This window comes from Amblyomma americanum, chromosome 1 (assembly GCF_052857255.1).
Source record: "Amblyomma americanum isolate KBUSLIRL-KWMA chromosome 1, ASM5285725v1, whole genome shotgun sequence".
NCBI classification, from domain to species: Eukaryota; Metazoa; Arthropoda; class Arachnida; order Ixodida; family Ixodidae; genus Amblyomma; species Amblyomma americanum.
The window spans coordinates 368696674-368716287 of NC_135497.1; the positions used below are offsets into that span (position 1 = coordinate 368696674).

General features: G+C 49.5%; 1 protein-coding gene and 1 pseudogene across 1 annotated transcript in view; both read left to right on the plus strand.

The window, feature by feature from the left end:
- Nucleotides 1-19614, plus strand: part of LOC144122014 (carboxy-terminal kinesin 2-like) — a 53617-nt gene that overhangs the window by 29731 nt on the left and 4272 nt on the right. The window contains exons 5-9 of the mRNA XM_077655528.1: nucleotides 3501-3620; nucleotides 6969-7229; nucleotides 7369-7539; nucleotides 9323-9461; nucleotides 10171-10325. Of these exons, the coding sequence (XP_077511654.1) occupies nucleotides 3501-3620; nucleotides 6969-7229; nucleotides 7369-7539; nucleotides 9323-9461; nucleotides 10171-10325 (846 nt within the window). The remainder of the gene's footprint in view (nucleotides 1-3500; nucleotides 3621-6968; nucleotides 7230-7368; nucleotides 7540-9322; nucleotides 9462-10170; nucleotides 10326-19614) is intronic.
- LOC144116479 (uncharacterized) lies at nucleotides 10463-15199 on the plus strand (annotated as a pseudogene).

The following is a 19614-nucleotide window of genomic DNA, read 5'->3' on the forward strand; positions in this document are numbered from 1 at the left end:
ATGATCCGAAAATTCGAACACTCCGAAAAATCTATCAACTTCAAAAAATCTACTGCAATAAGGTGTTTGTCTGGGCTAGTCGGTACATGGTACTAACTGAAGGCACAGCGCACGAAGGACAGGACAAAGAAAGAGACAAACACAGCGCTGTCTTACAACTTAAAGGCTTTATTGCTCACGCGCAATAAATAGGAAAAAAGGAGCACAATCAATAGAAGAACAGCATCAGTAATGATTGTCAAAAAAGCACAACAACAAAAGCACACAATCGCAACATACACAAGCGAACGTAACTGTTAAGATAGTCAATTTCTTTTTGTGTTAGCGCGACGGAAGGTTTGCTGACGCAATTGTCAAGTCCCCGGTGAATTAAATGAGCTCCCACGATTTCCCACATACATTGGTCCTTATGTTTATACAATATTCTAGTACGGCCGAAAAAAAGGAGTGCATTTACAGGAAAGCCAATGTATAACCAAATGGCTTTTGGGGGTGGTTTTAGGGAGCGTTTACGCTCACTTAGGCGATCATTGAGGCAGCGCCCTGTTTCGGCAATATAAAATCGCCCACAGGATAGCTCTATCTTATAGACAACATTTTTATGGCACTGCACATAGAGTGATTCGTGATTTTTTCCGCATTCAGCATGTGGAGGTTCTTCACGGTTTAGGGTTTTACACAAGCGCTGCAGTTTGGGGCAGAAAATATTACTCTGACACCGGCTTTTTCTGCAATTCTTTTCAGGTTATGCGATACCTTGGGCACATAAGGTATCACCGCGAAGTTTCGGTTTTCTGCTGCAAGCGAACTCGTTGTTTTTGTTCTGAATTCGGCAGGAATTTTCTCCGCTACAGAACGCATGATGTGACCTGGAAAGCCGGCCTTTTCAGCCTCATGATCTGTCTTCTGAAGATAGATTGCATTTGATGAGAACATGACCTGGAAATGACATTTTTGAGAGCGGCTGTCACGACGCCTCGTTTTACTATTTTTGATTGAGCGGATGAGTATGATAGCAGCCCTTTTTGTGCTCACGGTGAGTAGCGCTAACATACCCCTTCGTCGCACATCATTATCTGTAGGTCCAGAAAGCGAATGCCGTCATGATCCGGAACTTCCATCGTTAGTTGAAATGGTTTTAGATTAGACCTGAAAGATTTGAGGGTGTCACTGGCTTGATCTGCAACACTGTGGCTACTCCTTAATCTAAAAATCACCAGAAAGTCATCCACGTCACGGAACACACGAACCACTGAAGATCCAAGTAAGGCTTTTTGCAAATTTTGGTCCAAGGAAGCCAGTAGACAGTCACTGAGGAACGGAGCGAGGCCCGAGCCTATACAGACGCCCTCCTTCTGGATAAAGTAGCTGCCATTCAAAGACACGACCGTCGAGCGCAGATATAGATCTAGTAGATCAAGGAGGCTGGCAACGTCAGTTCCGCAGTGGTTTTGGAATTTGGTGGCACCGTACAGGTCAATCGCTTGACTCATGGCAATGCGCACGGCATCTTGAGGGAGGGAATAGAACATGTCCTTGGTGTCAACAGACAAAGCGCTGATATTTTTCAAAGGCTTCTCCTGGAAAAATTCTGACACAGTTGCTGGGCGGCGCACAAGGAAAGGGTCATTGATTGTTCTGAAAAACAGTTTTGATGGTATGACCCAAGGGCAAGTTGCCAGGTGCCCTTTTCGGTTACAATGATCCGGAAAGGACGATCCTTTTTGTGGGTTTTGGCTGAAAAGAATTGCAAGCTCGAGCCTGTGCTTTTGTTTACATTGGTTGCCAGCTTGTCCAAGCCAAGCCTTTCACATCATAGCAGTGCTTCCTTTTTTGCCTTATTCGGGCGGAATTTCTTCACAAGATGAAAATTTTCACTTATGGCATCTTGAGATTTCTTGTGGTAAACAGCCGACGGGAGGACGGCAAAACCACCTTCTTTGTCGGCCAGGACTAGCTTGAGATCGGCATTTTTGAGAGAACTGGTCAGCTTGTGTACATAAAAATGGTTTGTGTTTACCTTTGTGGTGGGAAAGGATTCCACTGTGTCTAGGATGCACCGGGCGGCGTCAGTCTCGTCCTTTGCTCTTCCCGCTGTCTTTCTTGCCAGTAGCTCCGGTTTACTTAGTGAGGGTGCTGAGCAGAAGTTCGGTCCTTTTTGCAGTATTTTCAGATCGTCTGCGTGGATGTTCGGGTTACCCACGAGGTGAACGGTCGGTTCCGCTTGTGCCTTTCGCTCTTTCTTTGGGAGCGCAGCCCAGACTTGTCGCCACAGCCATTCAGTGCCGAGTGAAGCTGCGCGCAGTTCCTGGCTGAGATGTCGGGAGGCAGCACCGGGGGGGGGGGGGGGGGGCATTCTGCGAGCAGGCGATGCGCAGGCAGTCTTTCAACAGTCTAACATTCCTCCACGCTTCAGTACGCGCAATGCGGCAAACACGTAAGCCATGACCTAAAGAAGGTGGGAACGGTCCGAGAAGGTGGGAGACAACAGGTGGGAAATAATCGCTGTGTTTGTCTCTATCTTTGTCCCATCCTTCGTGCGCTGTGCCTTCAGTTAGTTCAAAAAATCTTTCTGCGGAAAACTGGGTTGAAAAGTCGCAACCTTCGTCGCTCCTCACTTTCCGCTTGCAAGCTGTGATAGCACTTCTGAGTCACAATCATGCTTACCTCATGTCCGCACCACCTTGCGTCACGATAGTTACTGTGACGACACCAGGCAGCGCGACGCGGCCAAAGGTCATGCCGCGAAGAAAAACCAGTTTCCATGGTGAACGACGCTCGCGGAGACGAAGGTAACGGCGAGAGCTTCCGATTGCACGCCTATCCCTGCCACCTCAGCGTTGCCGCGGCTCTATTGCCCGCGCTTTGTAGGCCATCTCGATGGCAACGAAGAGCGTGCCGTTATTTCAAGTGGCAGCCACGAAGAACAAATTGCCAAGCCTATCCATGCCAGCCCCTCAGATTGACTCAGTTTAAATCCCTCATGGTGGCTTTCACAGGGGCTAAGAACCGGTTGATTGAGACAGCGATGCCCGCTTGAGTCTTTATTAAGCTGAAAAAAAAAAACAAATTTTCAGTTGAAAAACAATTTCCACAATATTGCGGGAGTCTATTTTGGTCCTCAAAATCCAACTTTTGGAGTCCGAAATATCGGTTGTGAAAATGTATGCGTTTCTATGAGATGCGTGACGGTTCTTCAGTGAGGTCAGAAATATCTTGAAAGAAGTATTGAAGTCTGAAAAATGGGTTGGCTGCTATATGTGGGCGAGGGGGCTGGTTAAGCAAGTAGGGATCAAGATTGTGATTTCAACAGTGAGTAAAAAGGAAATGTGACATTATGAATATAGTTTTGCATGTCGCTTGTGTCTGGTAGGGCCGGTAAACTTTTCTGCAGATCAAAGGCATTGCAGTGAAGCTGCTATGCTGTTGCCTTACTTGCTGCACGTGAAAGTGAGCATGGACCGGTCTATATTCGACCGCCCCCGCGCACGATGTTGCAGGGTAACATCCGCGTGTTCTGCCACCTGCGGTTCCTCCTGCCCCCTGAGAAAGCTCCGCAGCGACCTTTCTTGACGCTGCCAGATGAGCGGACCACCGAGATGCTCCGCACGAACCCGGAGGTGAGCGCGGCCCCATTGGCCAGAGGACTTTCCGAACCGGGCCAGTGGTGTGATTGTGGCACTCTTCCTGGACTATGAATTTAGATACTATTGGGCGACCTGTGAGTGGGCAGGTCAACTGAGAACTGCATGGTGGGCGCTGCAAGTGAGTGGCAAGGTAGCTGCAACCCCTAGGCTACTTGTTGCCCATAGTGGGGTGTATGTTCTATCGGCGTGTTGCACAACTGTGAAACATGAGTTCGCCATGTTGGAATTATGTGCGCAGCATCTGATAGGCTTGAGCGCTGTATTGCACTTGGTAATTTAAAAGGGAATTATTGCTGGGTTTTGTCTCCAAGGCCGGCAAAACCACTAGATAGAAAAATTTTTCGCCGAACTCGCCGGCTTTCATAAAGGTATAAGCACTGAACGCCATAACAAAGAAACGCGTTTCAACAAAAGCCCAGTACGCTCTCATTAAAATTCATTTGTCATTTCAAACGAATGCTGTGCTATAATGAACAATGCGAGGATATGTGGTAGCGCGGGAGAGGTTGGATGCTGCATCTCCTGCTGCATCCGGCACGCCGTCCGGTAGACGGGGTGGCCCGCCTCGAAGCCGCCTCCGCCAGCCACGAGGTCGCAGCGGTGGCTGCGGCGGAACGCGTCATCGTGTCGGCGGTGTGCTCGGGGCACTTACAAGCAGGTGATGACAGCAAAACCAACTCAAAACGAGTGCGTCGTCTCTATCACCTACGAGGCGGTTTGCGCGATAGACGCGATAACCAAAACGCGCGCAACACCGGTGCTGCTGGCGAAGAAAGCGCAGGAGTAAAGGACCAACCTAGTCTCAAATTTTTTCCCATGAGTTATTCCCAGCGCGTTTTTGGTGGATTCTTAGTATACTAGGAGATAAATTTCAATGTAGTGAAATTTCAGTATTCCGAAGTAAACTGTTTGTTTTAGACTTCGGTAATTCCAGCTTTAACTGTACTTCTTTGCTCTACCTTTTGGCGGCATGAAACCAACTAACCCAAAGTGCTACCGCAGTAAATTTAATTTGCAATAATCAGTGTAGAAAATAAAAATGAACAATAACTTTCGCAGTGACCGTAAACCAAGGCGAATCCTCCCAATAGTACTCGCGAAAGGTCTGCGTGGCACTGTAAGCTAACAAAAATTGTGGAACGCTTCTTCGCAAGGGAATCACTCTCCCGCAAGACAGATTCTCAACCCTTTTTTGTGCAAAGCTGTGGGAGAGCTTTCTTGCAAAGATGGGAGGGCACATTTGTGTCTTGCGGCACACTGCACACAATTCCGGCACGGTCATATTTGTTGGGTGCATGCTGAATAGATGTTCCCTTTTCTAATCGCTTTACCTGTAGATGTTTACAACAGTGCAGCTTCGCTCTATTTGCAATGCTGCACTTTTGACTGCCAAGTGCAACGACATCTTTACTGCAGAGCAAAATTGTTTCCTGGCTTCGCTAAATTTTGCATTATGTGCAATGCGTGTATAGTCCCTGCAGGTTTTTTAGCGCGAAAACACTTCTAGCCTACCGCCATCGATTTCGACGATGTCTCACGCGAAAAAAATGAAACCTCAGTTACTCAGTAAGAGAATCGGTGTGCACGGCAATGGACCAAGCCAAATCTCAATTTGGGGATAGCCCTGCAGAGTAAGGATAGAAACACGTGGTATTGCTCATGAGGCATATCGCTAATAGGGTAAGGGCACCCGAAATTTGCCCCTGGAATGACATAGGTCAATTTTGACTGCCAGTTTGTCTTGGCGTGCTCGGGAGGAAGAAAGGTTTGACCTAGTCTCAATATGAAATTGACCCACCCTCGAAATTTGGGTGGCCCGCCGTGCTTTCGCACAATATTTAGTGCTTAGCAATGCTAAACCGCCAGTTTTTTCCCCTTGTAGGTATACAGTCTTATAATAAACTGCACATCTCCAATCAAAATTTTAACTTTAACCCAACGTTTCGAAGCCGACTCGGCTCCTTCATCAGGGGTGACTGAGGGCAGTAGCTAGCGTCTTTTCAGTGCGGAGGGGAGGGGGTGAAAAGAACAGCTGTGTCGCGAATGGCTCGGGGGAGGGGGAGGGGGTTTAGGCTGTTAGTCACGCTGGCGCACTGCAGGGAGGTGCTGAATGGCGACTTTTTTTCGTTGCGTTGAAGAGCGAAGTCCCTGGGCATATACTGGGGGCAGGTTTCCTTTTGTGCGGTTGATATTGTTCGGGGTGGTTTGGATATGCCAGGATTCCAGAAGGAGCCTCTTGTCGTAATTTGTTTCGGTTCCGAGGATGCGGGTTTCTTAAAAGTTGATTCTATGGTCGGAGTCCTCGGAATGTTCGGCTACTGGATTGCGCTCTCTTGCGAATTTCCGGACGTCGTTCTTATGTTTCCGAATTCTTTCTTTGAAATTTTTGGTTTCGCCGATGTAACTTGCATCGCAGTCGGCGCATGGAATTTGGTAGACAATGCCTTGGGCTCTTTCTCTCGGCGGCCGGTCTTTGGGAACAGGTAGGCAAAGCGCAACAGTATTTGTGGGCTTGTGCGCAACCTGGAGTCCCGACAAAAAAATCGAGTCTCCAGGTTGCGCACAAGCCCACAAACACTGTTGCGCTTTGCCTACTTGTTCCCAAAGACCGGCCGCCGAGAGAAAGAGCCCAAGGCATTTCCTACCAAATTCCATGCGCCGACTGCGACGCAAGCTACATCGACGAAAACAAAAATTTCAAAGAAAGAATTCGGCAACAGAAGAACGACGTCCGCAAATTCGCAAGAGAGCGCAATCCAGTAGCCGAACATTCCGAGGACTCCTACCATAGAATCAACTTTGAAGAAAACGGCATCCTCGGAACCGAAACAAATTACCACAAGAAGCTCCTTCTGGAATCCTGGCATATCCAAACCACCCCGAACAATATCAACCGCACAAAAGGAAGCCTGCCCCCAGTATATTCCCAGGGACTTCGCTCTTCAACGCAACGAAAAAAAGTCGCCATTCAGCACCTCCCTGCAGTGCGCCAGTGTGACTAACAGCCTAAACCACCCTCCCCCTCCCCCGCGCCATTCGCGACACAGCTGTTCTTTTCACCCCCCTCCCTCTATTCTTAAAAGAAGCTAGCTACTGCCCTGAGTCACCCCTGATAAAGGAGCCGAGTCGGCTTCGGAACGTTGGGTTAAAGTTAAAATTTTGGTTGGAGATGTGCAGTTTATTATAATTCTTCAAACCCAACCAGACAGGCAAATCTGTCAAAATGTTTATTTTTCAATGTATACAGTGTGTCGCTAATGCCTGGGCAGCCCGTGCAGTGGTGCCAAGTCTTCAGTGTTTCTGCCCTGCATGCCCATGCAGGCCCAGCAAGAGAGGTTCACGACTGTCAGCTTTGACCGGGTATTCCCGGGCGTCGCCAGCCAGGCAGCGGTGTATGCCGAAGTCTCCCAGCTTGTGCAGAGTGCACTCAATGGCTACCACGTGTGCATCTTTGCCTACGGCCAGGCGGGCGCCGGCAAGACCAACACCATGGAGGGGGACGAGGACGACGAGCTGAGGGGTATCATACTGCGCGCCCTCCACCAGGTCTTCGAGGCGTCCCAGAAGCAGCCCCAGTGGACGGTTAGTACGCACAGGAAGTGAGGAGAGAATGTGAGCGCACATTAGCTGCAGTGCGACGGCTCTTTGAGCCTGCCGATGACGACCACCTTTTTGAGTCCAGAGCGATTATTTATGTGGCCGATGCTTGCTTCCCTTGCAGTACACCATGGTGGTCAGCTTTGTGGAGGTGTACAACGAGACGCAGCGCGACCTCCTGGTACCTCCGTCCCAAGCAGACAAGGCCCCACCGCTGCGGCTCATGATGATCAGCAAGGGTGAGCCTGTCACAGTGGCCAGCCTGACAGAGGTGCCAGTCAAATCAGCCCAACAGGTAGGCAGCCGCCCTTTCAGGTCTTCCTTCTCAATGCACCATAGTGCGACGCAGCCAATAGGTTTACGATTATGTTGACAGGTGTCTTTATAGTGTGTAGGGAAAACAAACTTCCGTGATTGCTCTAGTGTCAGGGACTTTTCACGCTGCATATCCCCATTGCATGTGTATTACGCGTGTAGTGGCCTGTACTCTGATTGTGGGGCTCTCACTCGCCTTTGCCTGCGAGTTATTTTTTCCCAAGCGCCATTTTCATGTGTTCAGATGGCAACAGCTCCAGTGGGCCCATCAGTGTGGCTTGCAGCACGGTCAAAGGTGCACAAGGTCTAAGGGGGCTGCATCGCCTCAGGGACACTGCACTCGGGGCAGTATTTACACCTAGTGCTCGCAAATGGAATGAACCATGACAGAGATGTACCCACCCGCGCGTTGTTGTCTAAGGTGTTGCTTTTCACTAGCTGTGATGTTTTATTTTATTTACTTTTCTCACTTTTACACAACAGCTTTGCTTCAAGTTTCTGAGCAGCTTAGTTTTTTCGACGACATTCGGTAACCTCTCCGGTCATGTAATGAATCCACAAAAGTTCGTAAAACCCCCGAATTCAAGCGTTTCTGGTGCACCTAACATCGTTCTTACGCAAATTGCGGCAATGAAAAGATGTGTTAATTGAACCTTCCAGGAAAGTGTTTGAAGGCTGTTTCATTTGTATCTAATTTTTGTTACTCAGGCTTGCTTCTTTAGCTCCTAAAGAATGTTGTACGGGGCACCCAGTGAAATTCGTCATGTGTTGGAGCAGCAGGAACATGTCCTTCTTGAGACTGAAGTTGTGCTTGGTTTCGTTTACTTGTCAGGTTGCTGACATGAGATGCTTGTGCAGAGTTTGAGTCGTCTAAATTTCATGTCGTGCTGATACAATGAAACCTAGTTAATTCGGAATTGAAGGCAGTGGAATGGACGTCTGATATATGCGAATGTTAAATTATCGGAGGGATTCCTAAAGCTGCCAAAAACAGTTCGCCTGAAAGTATAACTTGTTTGGCAAAAACCTGGACAATGGTCATTACCTTTTAAGACTAAAACTGCGACAATGGAGACTTTTCGCAGTACTGTCAAATGCTTCGATTCGTGCACGCGTTACCGGAACCGTCTTTATAGCGGAACTCCATAATTTGTTACGGGTTCCTGTGGCTTTTTTCAGTGTGCGAAGCAGTAGCATTGGAGCATATTCGCACATGGCGTCGCATGTGAGAAGGCTTCGCGCTCGTCACGTGCTGTCCTCCGTTCGTGCAGTGGAGTTTGGAACGGAAATATGCTGCGGGTACGGAGTGAGGGAGGCGCGCATTGGCGCTGGAGTGTTTAGACCCCTTCGGTAAACAAAATTAAAAATCGGCGGCAACGCAATCGGCGTGCTGCACGGTCGGCTGATATGCGCGGCTGATAGCTGCTGTTACCGAGGGCTGCCGGTTAACTACATGACCGAAAACTCTCTCGGCCTATTGACGCACACCTGCGAATCCTTGTCATGCTTGCCATTGCACACATATAATATGCAGCTAAAGCCTTGTAGGACTAATATTTGGACTATCGCACGTACAAAAGGTCTTACCACGACACGGCGCCGCTTTGGGAGCATGTCCTAATGAACTGTCGCAAGCTCTAGGGACCCCGAATAAACGAGCTTCCGACGCCATAGGCTTACATGGCCACTTGACGGTACTTCGGCCGCAGTGTCGAATCAACGCAGTTTCACCGTACTCTACCACCTCTTGCTCCTTTCCCCAGATCGGCCAGTTGCTGTGGTGTGCGCGTAAGAACCGGGCCGTGGCTGCCACCAAGTGCAACGAACGGTCATCCCGGTCCCACCCAGTCTTCCGCCCGGACATCACTGGCCACAACGAGCACACAGAGCTCAGCTGTCGAGGTCAGTGGACGAACTCCCAACACAGTTCTAATAGACCGGTGTACTATTTGCTTTGGCGTGTTCCAACTGGATTTCTTGCTGCAGCCTATAGAATGGGGTCGGAATCGGAAGTCTGGAAGATCAGGCAATGTAAGTGTACGTGCAGCAGTCGCGGGAGGGTAGCGCGGTGCTCAGTTTTCCAGCCTCTCCACCATATTAACAATTGGTCGCAGGTCCTTTTGCGACTCCGGTGCGGCCCTCCGCTGCGCAAGTTCGCACGTGCTGAACGCAGTCCGGCGTTTGTTCATTTTTGAAGGCTGACTCCTTCCGATAGGTTTGGGCTTTAGAACAGGTTTAGGCCGTTGCGGTACACTGCAATTGGAATGCAGTTCAGAAGGCATAATATGTTGACTTTCATTATAACGAACTAGGGTTAATTCGAACTGCGTCGGCATCCCAGTAGAGCTCGAATTGCTATAGTATAAACGAACCATTTTTTTCTCAAGTTCTGTTGATTTTTTCACAGCATCGAAAACAATCTCTCATAACAGATGGCGAGCATCGGAACAAAGGCGGACTATTGAAAACAAGCGATATTTTACCTATGCTTCTGGAGCCCTCTAAGTCGCGTACATTTGCAGTATTCTTACTTGGCCGTCCAGTATAGTAGGCAGTTAGGCTGTTACTCACCTGATGATCACCTCTGCAGATTGAAGTGTGTGTCATGCAGTGTGGCTGTGGACAAGGCGGCTGAACCGTGTGAACCTGGCTAGCAGCGAGCGGCTGTCGGAGTCGCAGTCGGTGGGGGCGCGCCTGCGGGAAGCCCACAACATCAACCGCTCCCTGGCAAACCTTGGCAACGTCATCCGGGCACTCTACAACCGGGTGGGTACACATGTACATCGTAAATGCGCCACGAATTTTCATGGGTCAACCAGCACTCTGGAAGGTTACTCCAGCTGCAACATCTCGCCACTCGTTTCAGCCAGGTTTCTTTAACCCTCCTAACCATCTCCCTAACCATGAGCCCTGTTGTTGAGAACCGTGCGATCATGTTGTGTTCCGTGTAGGAGACAACTTTACCCTACGTAAGAGATCTGTGAAGACAATTATGCAGAGGACAGGTGCAAAAAAATTAGCGCATCTTCACTTAAGGTCGAGAACGCTGATGTGAACAGCGAGGCTTCCTGGCGTTTGGCTTCTCTCGTTCGGGATCTTCCGCCCTCCGCTTGCGCAGGGCTTCGGTATCCTTGGCGGGGGCTTCTGGATTCGCCTGACGAAGCCGTGCACATTCGCGCGCCAACTCGCACTGGCGCTCACGGGCGGCTTCTTCTTCCGGAGAGCTATCGACTTTACCCATTTTTCTACCATTCGAAAACCGACCGCCAAGCGCACTCGTCTATATATGCGCGCTCCTCCGAACAATCTATTGGGCGTGCGTTCTCCAATTGGCCGACTCCTCTCCTCCTCTCATTTACTCTTGAAAGCACGATTGAGGCGTCCACTAACCCAGGGTGCCAGTTATGAACGTCTTCAACTTTTTCATCGTCAATGCCAATTCACCTAGTATATGCCGGCGACATATGCTCCAGTTGCGCGTTTCTGCAGCACTCTTGTCAGCGCCAGAGCATACGGCACAGAGCTGTCACTACCTCCATATAGCCCTAAGCGCGCGTATTGGTTTTGTAGCAGTATTTGTAGACTATGTGCGATGCACAGCGCGAGTTGCAGTTTAACACGAGGCGTGATCGGCTGTGCTGATAGGGTAGCGTAGTCATTCTGCTTCCGGAAACGATCGCGAAAGGACGCAGGATGGCTGGCTCTTCGCGAGCTGTGATAACGGCCGATGCTGGCCGCCGAACATCGTTTTTGGGCGGTTAAAAAGACTACAAGATTGTTCTGTCGCCCCTGCCTACCGGAGAAGGACTGCAAACAATGGTTGTTCTTCACTGCGACACCGCTGGAAGGCCTTACAGGATTGAAGATTTCCGCCAGCCGATGAAAGAAGCCGGCGTCATCGAACAGGTGGGCGGTATCGGAGCATACCAGATGTCGCACGCCTTGTTAGTAAACTTTCGCAGCGACGAGGCCAAGAAAGAGCTGCTCGACGTCGGGCATATCACTGTTAGAAAGAAGGCTTGCGTAGTTTTTGACCCTGAAAGGCACGAAGTGCGGCTGAAGGTGCATTGGTGGTGCGCCTTCAACGTGAGCAACGAAACTCTAAGGCGGGCGTTCGCGGAGCAGGGCGAAGTGAGAGAGAGAAAAAAACTTTATTGGCGCCAAAAATTGGTCGATTCAGCGGGACCCGGGTGTCTTCATGTTGAAGTTCCGAGTCCCCACTGAGTCTTGCTACCTCATATGCATGCTGGACCAGTCCTTTTTGGACCGCCAGCACGCCCCTGGTGAGCAGGCTCTCCCACTGTTCCGCATTGGGCTCTTTAGTTTATGGAATGAATAATTGTTTTTACACTCCCATGTAATATGGTATAAATTGGGGTGGCTCCACATCACTTGCATGTGTACGCGTACTGGTTCGGAAACATTTTGTAAAATATGTGTAATTTATGAAAGCTTCCTGTTTGCCGTCTACGCCAACCGACTGCCTCATATTGCGTTAATATCTGGTGTGGTGGAAGATACGCTATCCTTTGTCCTCTGTAGTGATTTAGGATTTCCGTGTACGATGGTTCCGCCGTTGTGGTGGGCTCAGGGTCAGTTGATGTATCAGCTCGGTTGGTAAGCTCGCGAGCTAGATCGTCGGCCCTCTGATTCCCAGTCACCCCGGTGTGCCCCGGCGCCCAGAAAATTTTGTGATGAATTTAATTGTTCGGGAGTCCCGCCTGGAGGATGGTGAGTAGCGCTCCCTTGCTGATCCTACCCTTAGTGTAGTGCCTGCATGCTTCTTTGGAGTCGGTGATTATTGCGAGCGATTTATTTCTGCGGTATCCTTCAGCTACTGCTAGCGCCACAACAGCTTCTTCCCCATCGGATACTCTGCAGCCGCTCTGTGATATACTGGTGACTAGGTCCCCTTGATGGTTCATCACCACCGATACTACTCTGTGTTCCTTCGTGTTTCTGTTCCATCGATTCAAAGCCGGATCTGTGTATAGTACATTTGTTTTTTCAGCTAAGTGCTTTTCTACATACTCTGCTCTCGCAGCCCTTCTCCCTGCGTGCAGATAAGGGTCCATGTTGCGAGGGATTGGGCACACCCTGAATGTTTGGCGAATGTTATCAGCTATGCCCGCAACCCTATCTTCCACTTCTTCACTTAAGTAGCCCAGCCTTCGGAGGAGCGCTCGGCCGGTGATTGACTGCTGGAGCCTGTAATTTTGGGTCCCTATTTGAGCTTCCTTTAGCCTGCCAAACGTATTGTGGACTCCCATCTTGAGGAGCTTCTCGTTTGACGTATTTCTTGGTAGATTTAGGGCAGTCTTGAAAGCCTTCCTGAATAAAGTGTCTGTTTGTTCTTTTTCGTGCTGTGTCATCTTGAGGTAGGGGAGTGAGTGTGTTATGCGGCTGACCACCAGGATCTTCACTAACTTGATCGTGTCACTCTCCTTCATGCCAAATCTTCTCTGTGATACTGTGGTGATCATTCTGCTGACCTGTTGCATTGATTGTTGGAGAATGCTTACGGTGTGGCTGCACTTCCCGCTGCTTAGGATCCACATTCCAAACACTCTGATCATGTTGCGTTTCCGGAGAACTTCCCCTTCAATTTTTATGTTGTATATTTCTTTGGATGGTCTCTTGCCCACTCGTAGAATTTCCGGCTTCTTGGTGGAGCATGCCAGGCCTCTCTCTTTGATGTAGCTCTCCACGCGTGTGGCTGCCTGCTGCAGGAGATGTTGTTTTTGCCCTGGGGAGCCCTGGCTGATCCAGGTCGTTATATCATCGGCGTACATAGCGTGCTGTATCCCCTCTATCTGACTCAGCTGTCTGCCTAGCCCAATCATGGCTATGTTGAAGAGGACCGGCGAGATCACTCAGCATTGCGTGGTGCCTTCGTTTGGTGTTTCGAAGACCTTGCTGCATAAGTCCCCCAGTCCAACCGTAGCTGTGCGGTTTGACAGGAATGCCCTTACGTAGTCGTGTACTCTTCTTCCGCAGTTGGGGGTGGTTAGCCCTTCCATGATGGCGTCATGGCTGACGTTATCGAACGCGCCCTTGATGTCCAGTGCCATGATGATGTTCTCCCCTGCTTTTGGGGTGGCTTCTTTGACTTCCTCCTTGATCTGTAATAGGATGTCCTGCGTCGATAGATTTGTTCTGAAGCCGAACATACTGTGCGGGTACAGATCTTCATCTTCCAGGTATTGTTGTATTCTGCTTGTGATGACTCTCTCAAAAAGCTTTCCTAGGCACGACGTGAGCGAGATAGGGCGCAAATTCTTTATTTCGAACTTCTTGCCTGTCTTGGGAATCATCACAACTTCTGCATGCTTCCATTCCCGTGGCAGTGTGCCTTCTGTCCACAGTTTGGGGTAGTATGGGAGTTACATCACCTCTTCATCGCTGAGGTTGCGAATTAGCGAGTTTCTGATTTTATCGGCTGCTGCTGCTGTGTTTCGGTAACCGCCCTGATGGCCGCATAGACCTCTTACTTGGCTATCGGCCTGTCGAGGTGCGGGTTCTCCTCCCCTTGATATTCTCCTCGGTATCTTTGCGATTTGTCTGTGCCATAGCACTTCTTCTTGACCGCCTCCAGGATCTCATCTGCCTCTTTGCTGTTGTGGTCCAGCCTCTGGATTGCTTTCCCACTTTCTGCTTTGGTCTTTGTTGGATCCACGAGGGCTTTGAGTATCCTCCACGTTCTGGCCGTGCTAAGGGTGCCGTTCAGAGAGCTGCTAAACTATCCCACCCCTGTCTGGCCAGGTGTGCCGCATACTCCTCTGCCTTCTTGGTGACCTCTGCGATCTTGAGTCGTAGCTTCCTGTTAAGCTTCTGTCTTTTCCATCTCTTTGTGAGCCCTCGCCTTGCTTTCCGTAGCCTAAGAAGCCTCAGATCCACTTCCGATGTGACTTCCGTTCTGTCTATCTCTTGCGTGTTTTGCTCCTTCAACTCTTTCAGCTGCTTGCTCCATTCCTCTATTGAGGTGACTGCGCCTTGCATCTGCCCACAATCGCCCCGGAAAGCATCCCAGTCTGTTACGTGGGCGGTTCCAATTTTTCTTTTAGTGTTCTCTGTTTCAAGAGTGACCTTGATTACATAGTGGTCACTTCCCAGGTTCTCCAGCAAGTTCTCCCACTCGACCTGCCGCGCTCCTCTGAAAGAAGCCTCGAGCGATAGATGAAACACCGGCGGGTTTGAAAACGCTGACTCGATTACTCGAGTTGTACGGCTGGTTCTACGAGAAGGTGCAAGCCTCGAGCGCCTGCCCCATCAGATGCGTATTGGGAATGTGACAGTGTTAGTCGTCGTGCCTGGGCGTGCGCCGATGTATCCGCTGCCGCAACACAGGCCACATTAGTCGTGGCTGCAAGGTGACCAAGTGTAGCCAGTGCCGCGCGTACGGGCACGAAGTGGCTGAATGCATGAAGTCGTACGCCCGCGCGGCTGGCCGAGGAACACTCGGCAAAATCAGTGAGCTGCATATGGACCAGGATAAAGCTGAGCAGGCCGCTTCCTTCCCAGTGGTCGAGACCCTAACAGCTGCATTGAAGCGCGACGACAAGGAAAACGACACGCCACCGACCGCTGAGTCAACGCTCAGGCCACCCGAGTCGGCAGTCATAAACAAGGTTACCGAGTGACCGCAGGAAATCCCATGCCTCGCTGAAAAAGGCAACGGGGAATCCATGGAGGTCGACCCTGCTGCTGCTAAACGGCGCCGAGACGACGTCGATGCAATGAGCCCGGAGCAAAGGCAACGTCTGCTACAAAGCCAGCGGGACTCCGGTGAGGTGAAAAAACAGCATGTCACCAGCGGGCACCGATCATCGTCGCTTCCTCGCGACGACAACTCTGTCCTAATAATGGCGGGACGACACTACACAGCGCGACGTTGTGCGTACAAAGGTAAGCGCCGTACTGGTGGCCTGGTCTTGCGAAGCGATGACAGCATTTGGCAGACACCTTGTCGTAGCCACGCTCAATGTCAGAGGTATTTCATCTAGGAGGAGGCAAAATCAGCTGTTACGGCTCTTGACATAGCAGGCATTGGATATTGAAGCGGTACAAGAAACCAAAATCGAGATAATAATAATAATAATTGGTTTTTGGTGGAAAGGGAATGGCGCAGTATCTGTCTCATATATCGTTGGACACCTGAACCGCGCCGTAAGGGAAGGGATAAAGGAGGGAGTGAAAGAAGAAAGAGAGAGTCAAGACCAGATTTACAGTATGGTGCGTCCGTTCAGCAGCCGAAACGATGTTTGCTTGTCTTATGCTGTGGGTACTTCGGCAGGGTGCATGCTTTTGATTCGCCATTCTCTGGGAGCGATTGTGGAAAAAGTTCAAACTTGCGTTTTCGGTCGTTCGATTCTATGTGACATGACATTTGCTGGTGTTGAATGGCGCGTCATCGGTATTTACACGCACACTAACGTGGAAGAGAGGCGAAAACTTTTTGAGACAGTTGGAAACTGTTGTGATACAGCCCGTCTGGTCGTCTGTCTTGGCGATTTCAACTGCGTAAGCATGGTACGCGACAAGACCAGTTCGACTCTCTATAGAGATGCGAGTACTGCCTGTTTGAGCGACGTAACTCATCGCTGTCATCTCGAAGATGTTGGCGATTGTCTCGGGTGTGGTTCTGGCGTTCTTTTTACCCATTTCCAGGGCACGAGTCACGCACGCTTGGATCGTGCGTACGTATCTGCCGAACTGATACCATTCTGCGCCGAATACCTCGTACAACCAGTGCCGTTTAGTGACCATTGTCTCGTTGTCTTCCATGTAGGGAAAAGAAAAGGAATGAAAAGCAAATTCGATTGGGAAAACTGGAAACTTAATGAAGAGCTGCTGAAAGAGGATATCTTTATGGAACGTGCAGCGTCGGCGATACGCGAACTGCAAATCAAGGACAATGAACTTCTTGGATTAAAGTGTGAAGGGGGAAAGATTTCAGCAGGCAATGAAAATGACCGCTATTGAACAATCGAGCGTTATAAGGCATAAACAAAGTGTGAAGGAAAATATGCCTAGAGATGACTTGAGATTTTTGACAGAGCAAGAGGGCAAGCAGCCAGGAGCATGCGTCGAAGAAATACGCTCCGTTAACCGGAAACTAGAGGTAATATATAGAGAGCGGTATCAAGGAGCGATCGTGAGAGCGAGGGCACAGCGTCTGATAGCGGGCGAAATGCCCAAAAAACGTGCTCTCGGCTTGTAAAATAGGCATGCCCACTAGAATGGCATACAAAAAGAGAGTGGAATGGTGTAATTTACTCAGATAAAGGGCCTTTTATGACCACTAAAGCGGGCTTTTTGGTTACACCAAACTAAGAGCCGAAGACTTTAAAACCCATTTCCTGCCTTTAATGCCAAAGCTTGGTGATTAAACGAAAGAACGGTTAGAAGTGGCAATCGCAACCAAAGAAGTGCGGAAAGCCATACAAGACCTCATCCCTGGAAAGTCTTCAAGACCAGATGGGCTAGCAGCATCGCACTATAAGGCACTCGAGAATGACTTTGCACAAGTTTTGGCTACGTTGTTTACTGAGGCTTATGACAAGGATATGCGTCCTCCGTCATTTCTAACATCCCACACAATTTTATTACCAAAAAGCGACGATGAAACTAGACTTCGACAAGTTACCGCTTACCGACCAATGTCACTGACGACTGTCAGTGATATTGGTCACAAATGGGCTTCTACCGCACGAGGCGGATTTAACGTTGTTGACGGCGGAACTTATCGCTGATCCATCAGAGCAACTGTGGTCAGGACCCTTTTTCTAAGCATTTCACCCAGAAGAGCCGAGAACCAGGCCGGGGGAAATCTTGTACCCAATAAAAACTGGTGGGTACCCGGCGGCACTGAGGTCAAAAAAGGGCCACAAATGGGCTTCTACCGCACGAGGCGGATTTAACATTGTTGACGGCGGAACTTATCGCTGATCCATCAGAGCAACTGTGGTGAAGACTTTTCCCAAGCTTCTCACCTAGAAGAGCCGAGCACCAGGCCGGGGGAAATCTTGTACCCATTAAAAGCCGGTGGGTACCCGGCGGCACTGGGGTCAAAAAAGGGCCACAAATGGGCTTCTACCGCACAAGGCCGATTTAACGTTGTTGACGGCGGAACTTATAGCTGATCCGTCAGAGCAACTGTGGTCAAGACCCTTTTCCCAAGCATCTCACCCAGAAGAGCCGAGCACCAGGCCGGGGGAAATCTTGTACCCATTAAAATCCGGTGGGTACCCGGCGGCACTGGGGATCGAACCCAGCACCTCCCGAATGCGAGGCGGATGCTTTACCACAAGGCCATCGCTTCGGTCTTAAAAAACCACTATCACTGACGAATGACAGTGATATTGGATGAATAAATGAGATCCTCATGAAAATTCTGGCTAAACGACTCCAAACTTTTATGCAAGAAGTAGTAGGGCCACATCAGACCTGTGGTATTTAAGGCCGCACCATATATACCAACATCCACACAGACCAGTCTGTGCTCGAGTGTTGCGACGCCATGCATGAAAGCATCGCAATGCTCAAGCTTGATCTAGAGAAAGCCTTTGACAGGGTGCCACATGACCTCTTGTTTTGTCTGTTAGGGCACGTGAATGCGGGATCAGCCATTTCCCGGGGCATAGCGATGGCATACAGGGGATGCACGACGCGGCTGATAATGAATAAGGGGGTGGGAGCGCGCATCCGAGTCAACGCTCTGTGCTTCAAGGTTCCCCCTGCCACCGCTGCTATTTTGTTTTTACATTGAGCCCTTTTATTTGAGCATATTTCAAGGCAGCAGTGTTCATGGTTTTCGTCTCCATGCGGCCGTGGTCCGCGTTCTCGCGTATGCAGATGACATTGACGTACTTTGTGCTGACTACGAAAGCGTTCGTGTTCTGGTTGAAACTGTGAAAAACTTTTGTTCTGCGAGTGGGAGTGCTGTGAACTGGGCTAAATGTTTGGGGTTCTGGCAACTGACCCACAACCCCAAAAATTTTCGCGAACATACTTTGGACAGCTAGCGCAGTAGAATATTTAGGAGTGCCGCTGGAGAATTATCCCGGGAGTGTGCCGTATTGGAAACGCGAAGCTGCTGAAGCGCGAGTGAAGGCCGACAGGCTTAAAGGCTTCAGTTGGCCTATTTTCGCGTGTGCCGCAATATGTAACATATTTTTTGTAACCAAGCTTTGGTACGTTATGCAAGCATTTCATTGTTCTCGAGTCAATGTGCAGAGGTAGCACCGGGTTTTTGCGGTTTTCGTATGGGGAAGAACCTGGGAGCGGACACGGCGAACCAATTTTTTTCATCGTGTCCGCTCTGGAGGAGTACGTTTGGCGCATTTGTATCAGCGCCAGTTGGTAATTCGATTGATGTTTTCTCGGGACGTGAATGACCCCTTTCTGCGAACTGCGTGTCAGGTTAGGTTGGGTAGGGTCTTGCCAATTTTAGTAGTATAGTTCTGCGACTAGGCAAGGGTGCATTTTCGGCTTCCTTAGAGAAGTGTATCCGGCATGTTGCGTCTTGAAAGAGTGATTTTCAATGGAATATTTATCAGCTTTATCCTGAAAAAAAAACTTTATAAGGACCTGTGTGATGTCTTTCTTGCGGTTCCATTCTACAGGTCGTTGTACTGTGCCTGTTCATGGCAGACAGTTCTAAAACGAGTTAAAAGCTTGGCTGTTCCAGGTGGAGTTAAGTTTCTTTTTAAACTCCGTACAAACATTCTTGAAGTCAAGACGTATCTAGAACAGGTTTTTTTTGTACCTTGGGGAAATCATTGTTTCATATTCTGAAAGCCGGAAACCATTGAACAAGTCTTCTTAGATTGCTGGGAAGCCTTTTTTGGCACATTCTACAACGCACGATTAAAAAAGACTTACCGGTGGATGTTTTCGGAATCAGATATTTGCCTGTTCACAATGAAGACAGGGTTCCTTTCTACATGTTCATGATAATGGGCCTGCACAGTATTTGGCGATCCAGGATGGCAGTCGGACATGCGGACATTGACACGAGGCTGATAAGAGAGCATTTTCGTGAATCTGTTGGCAG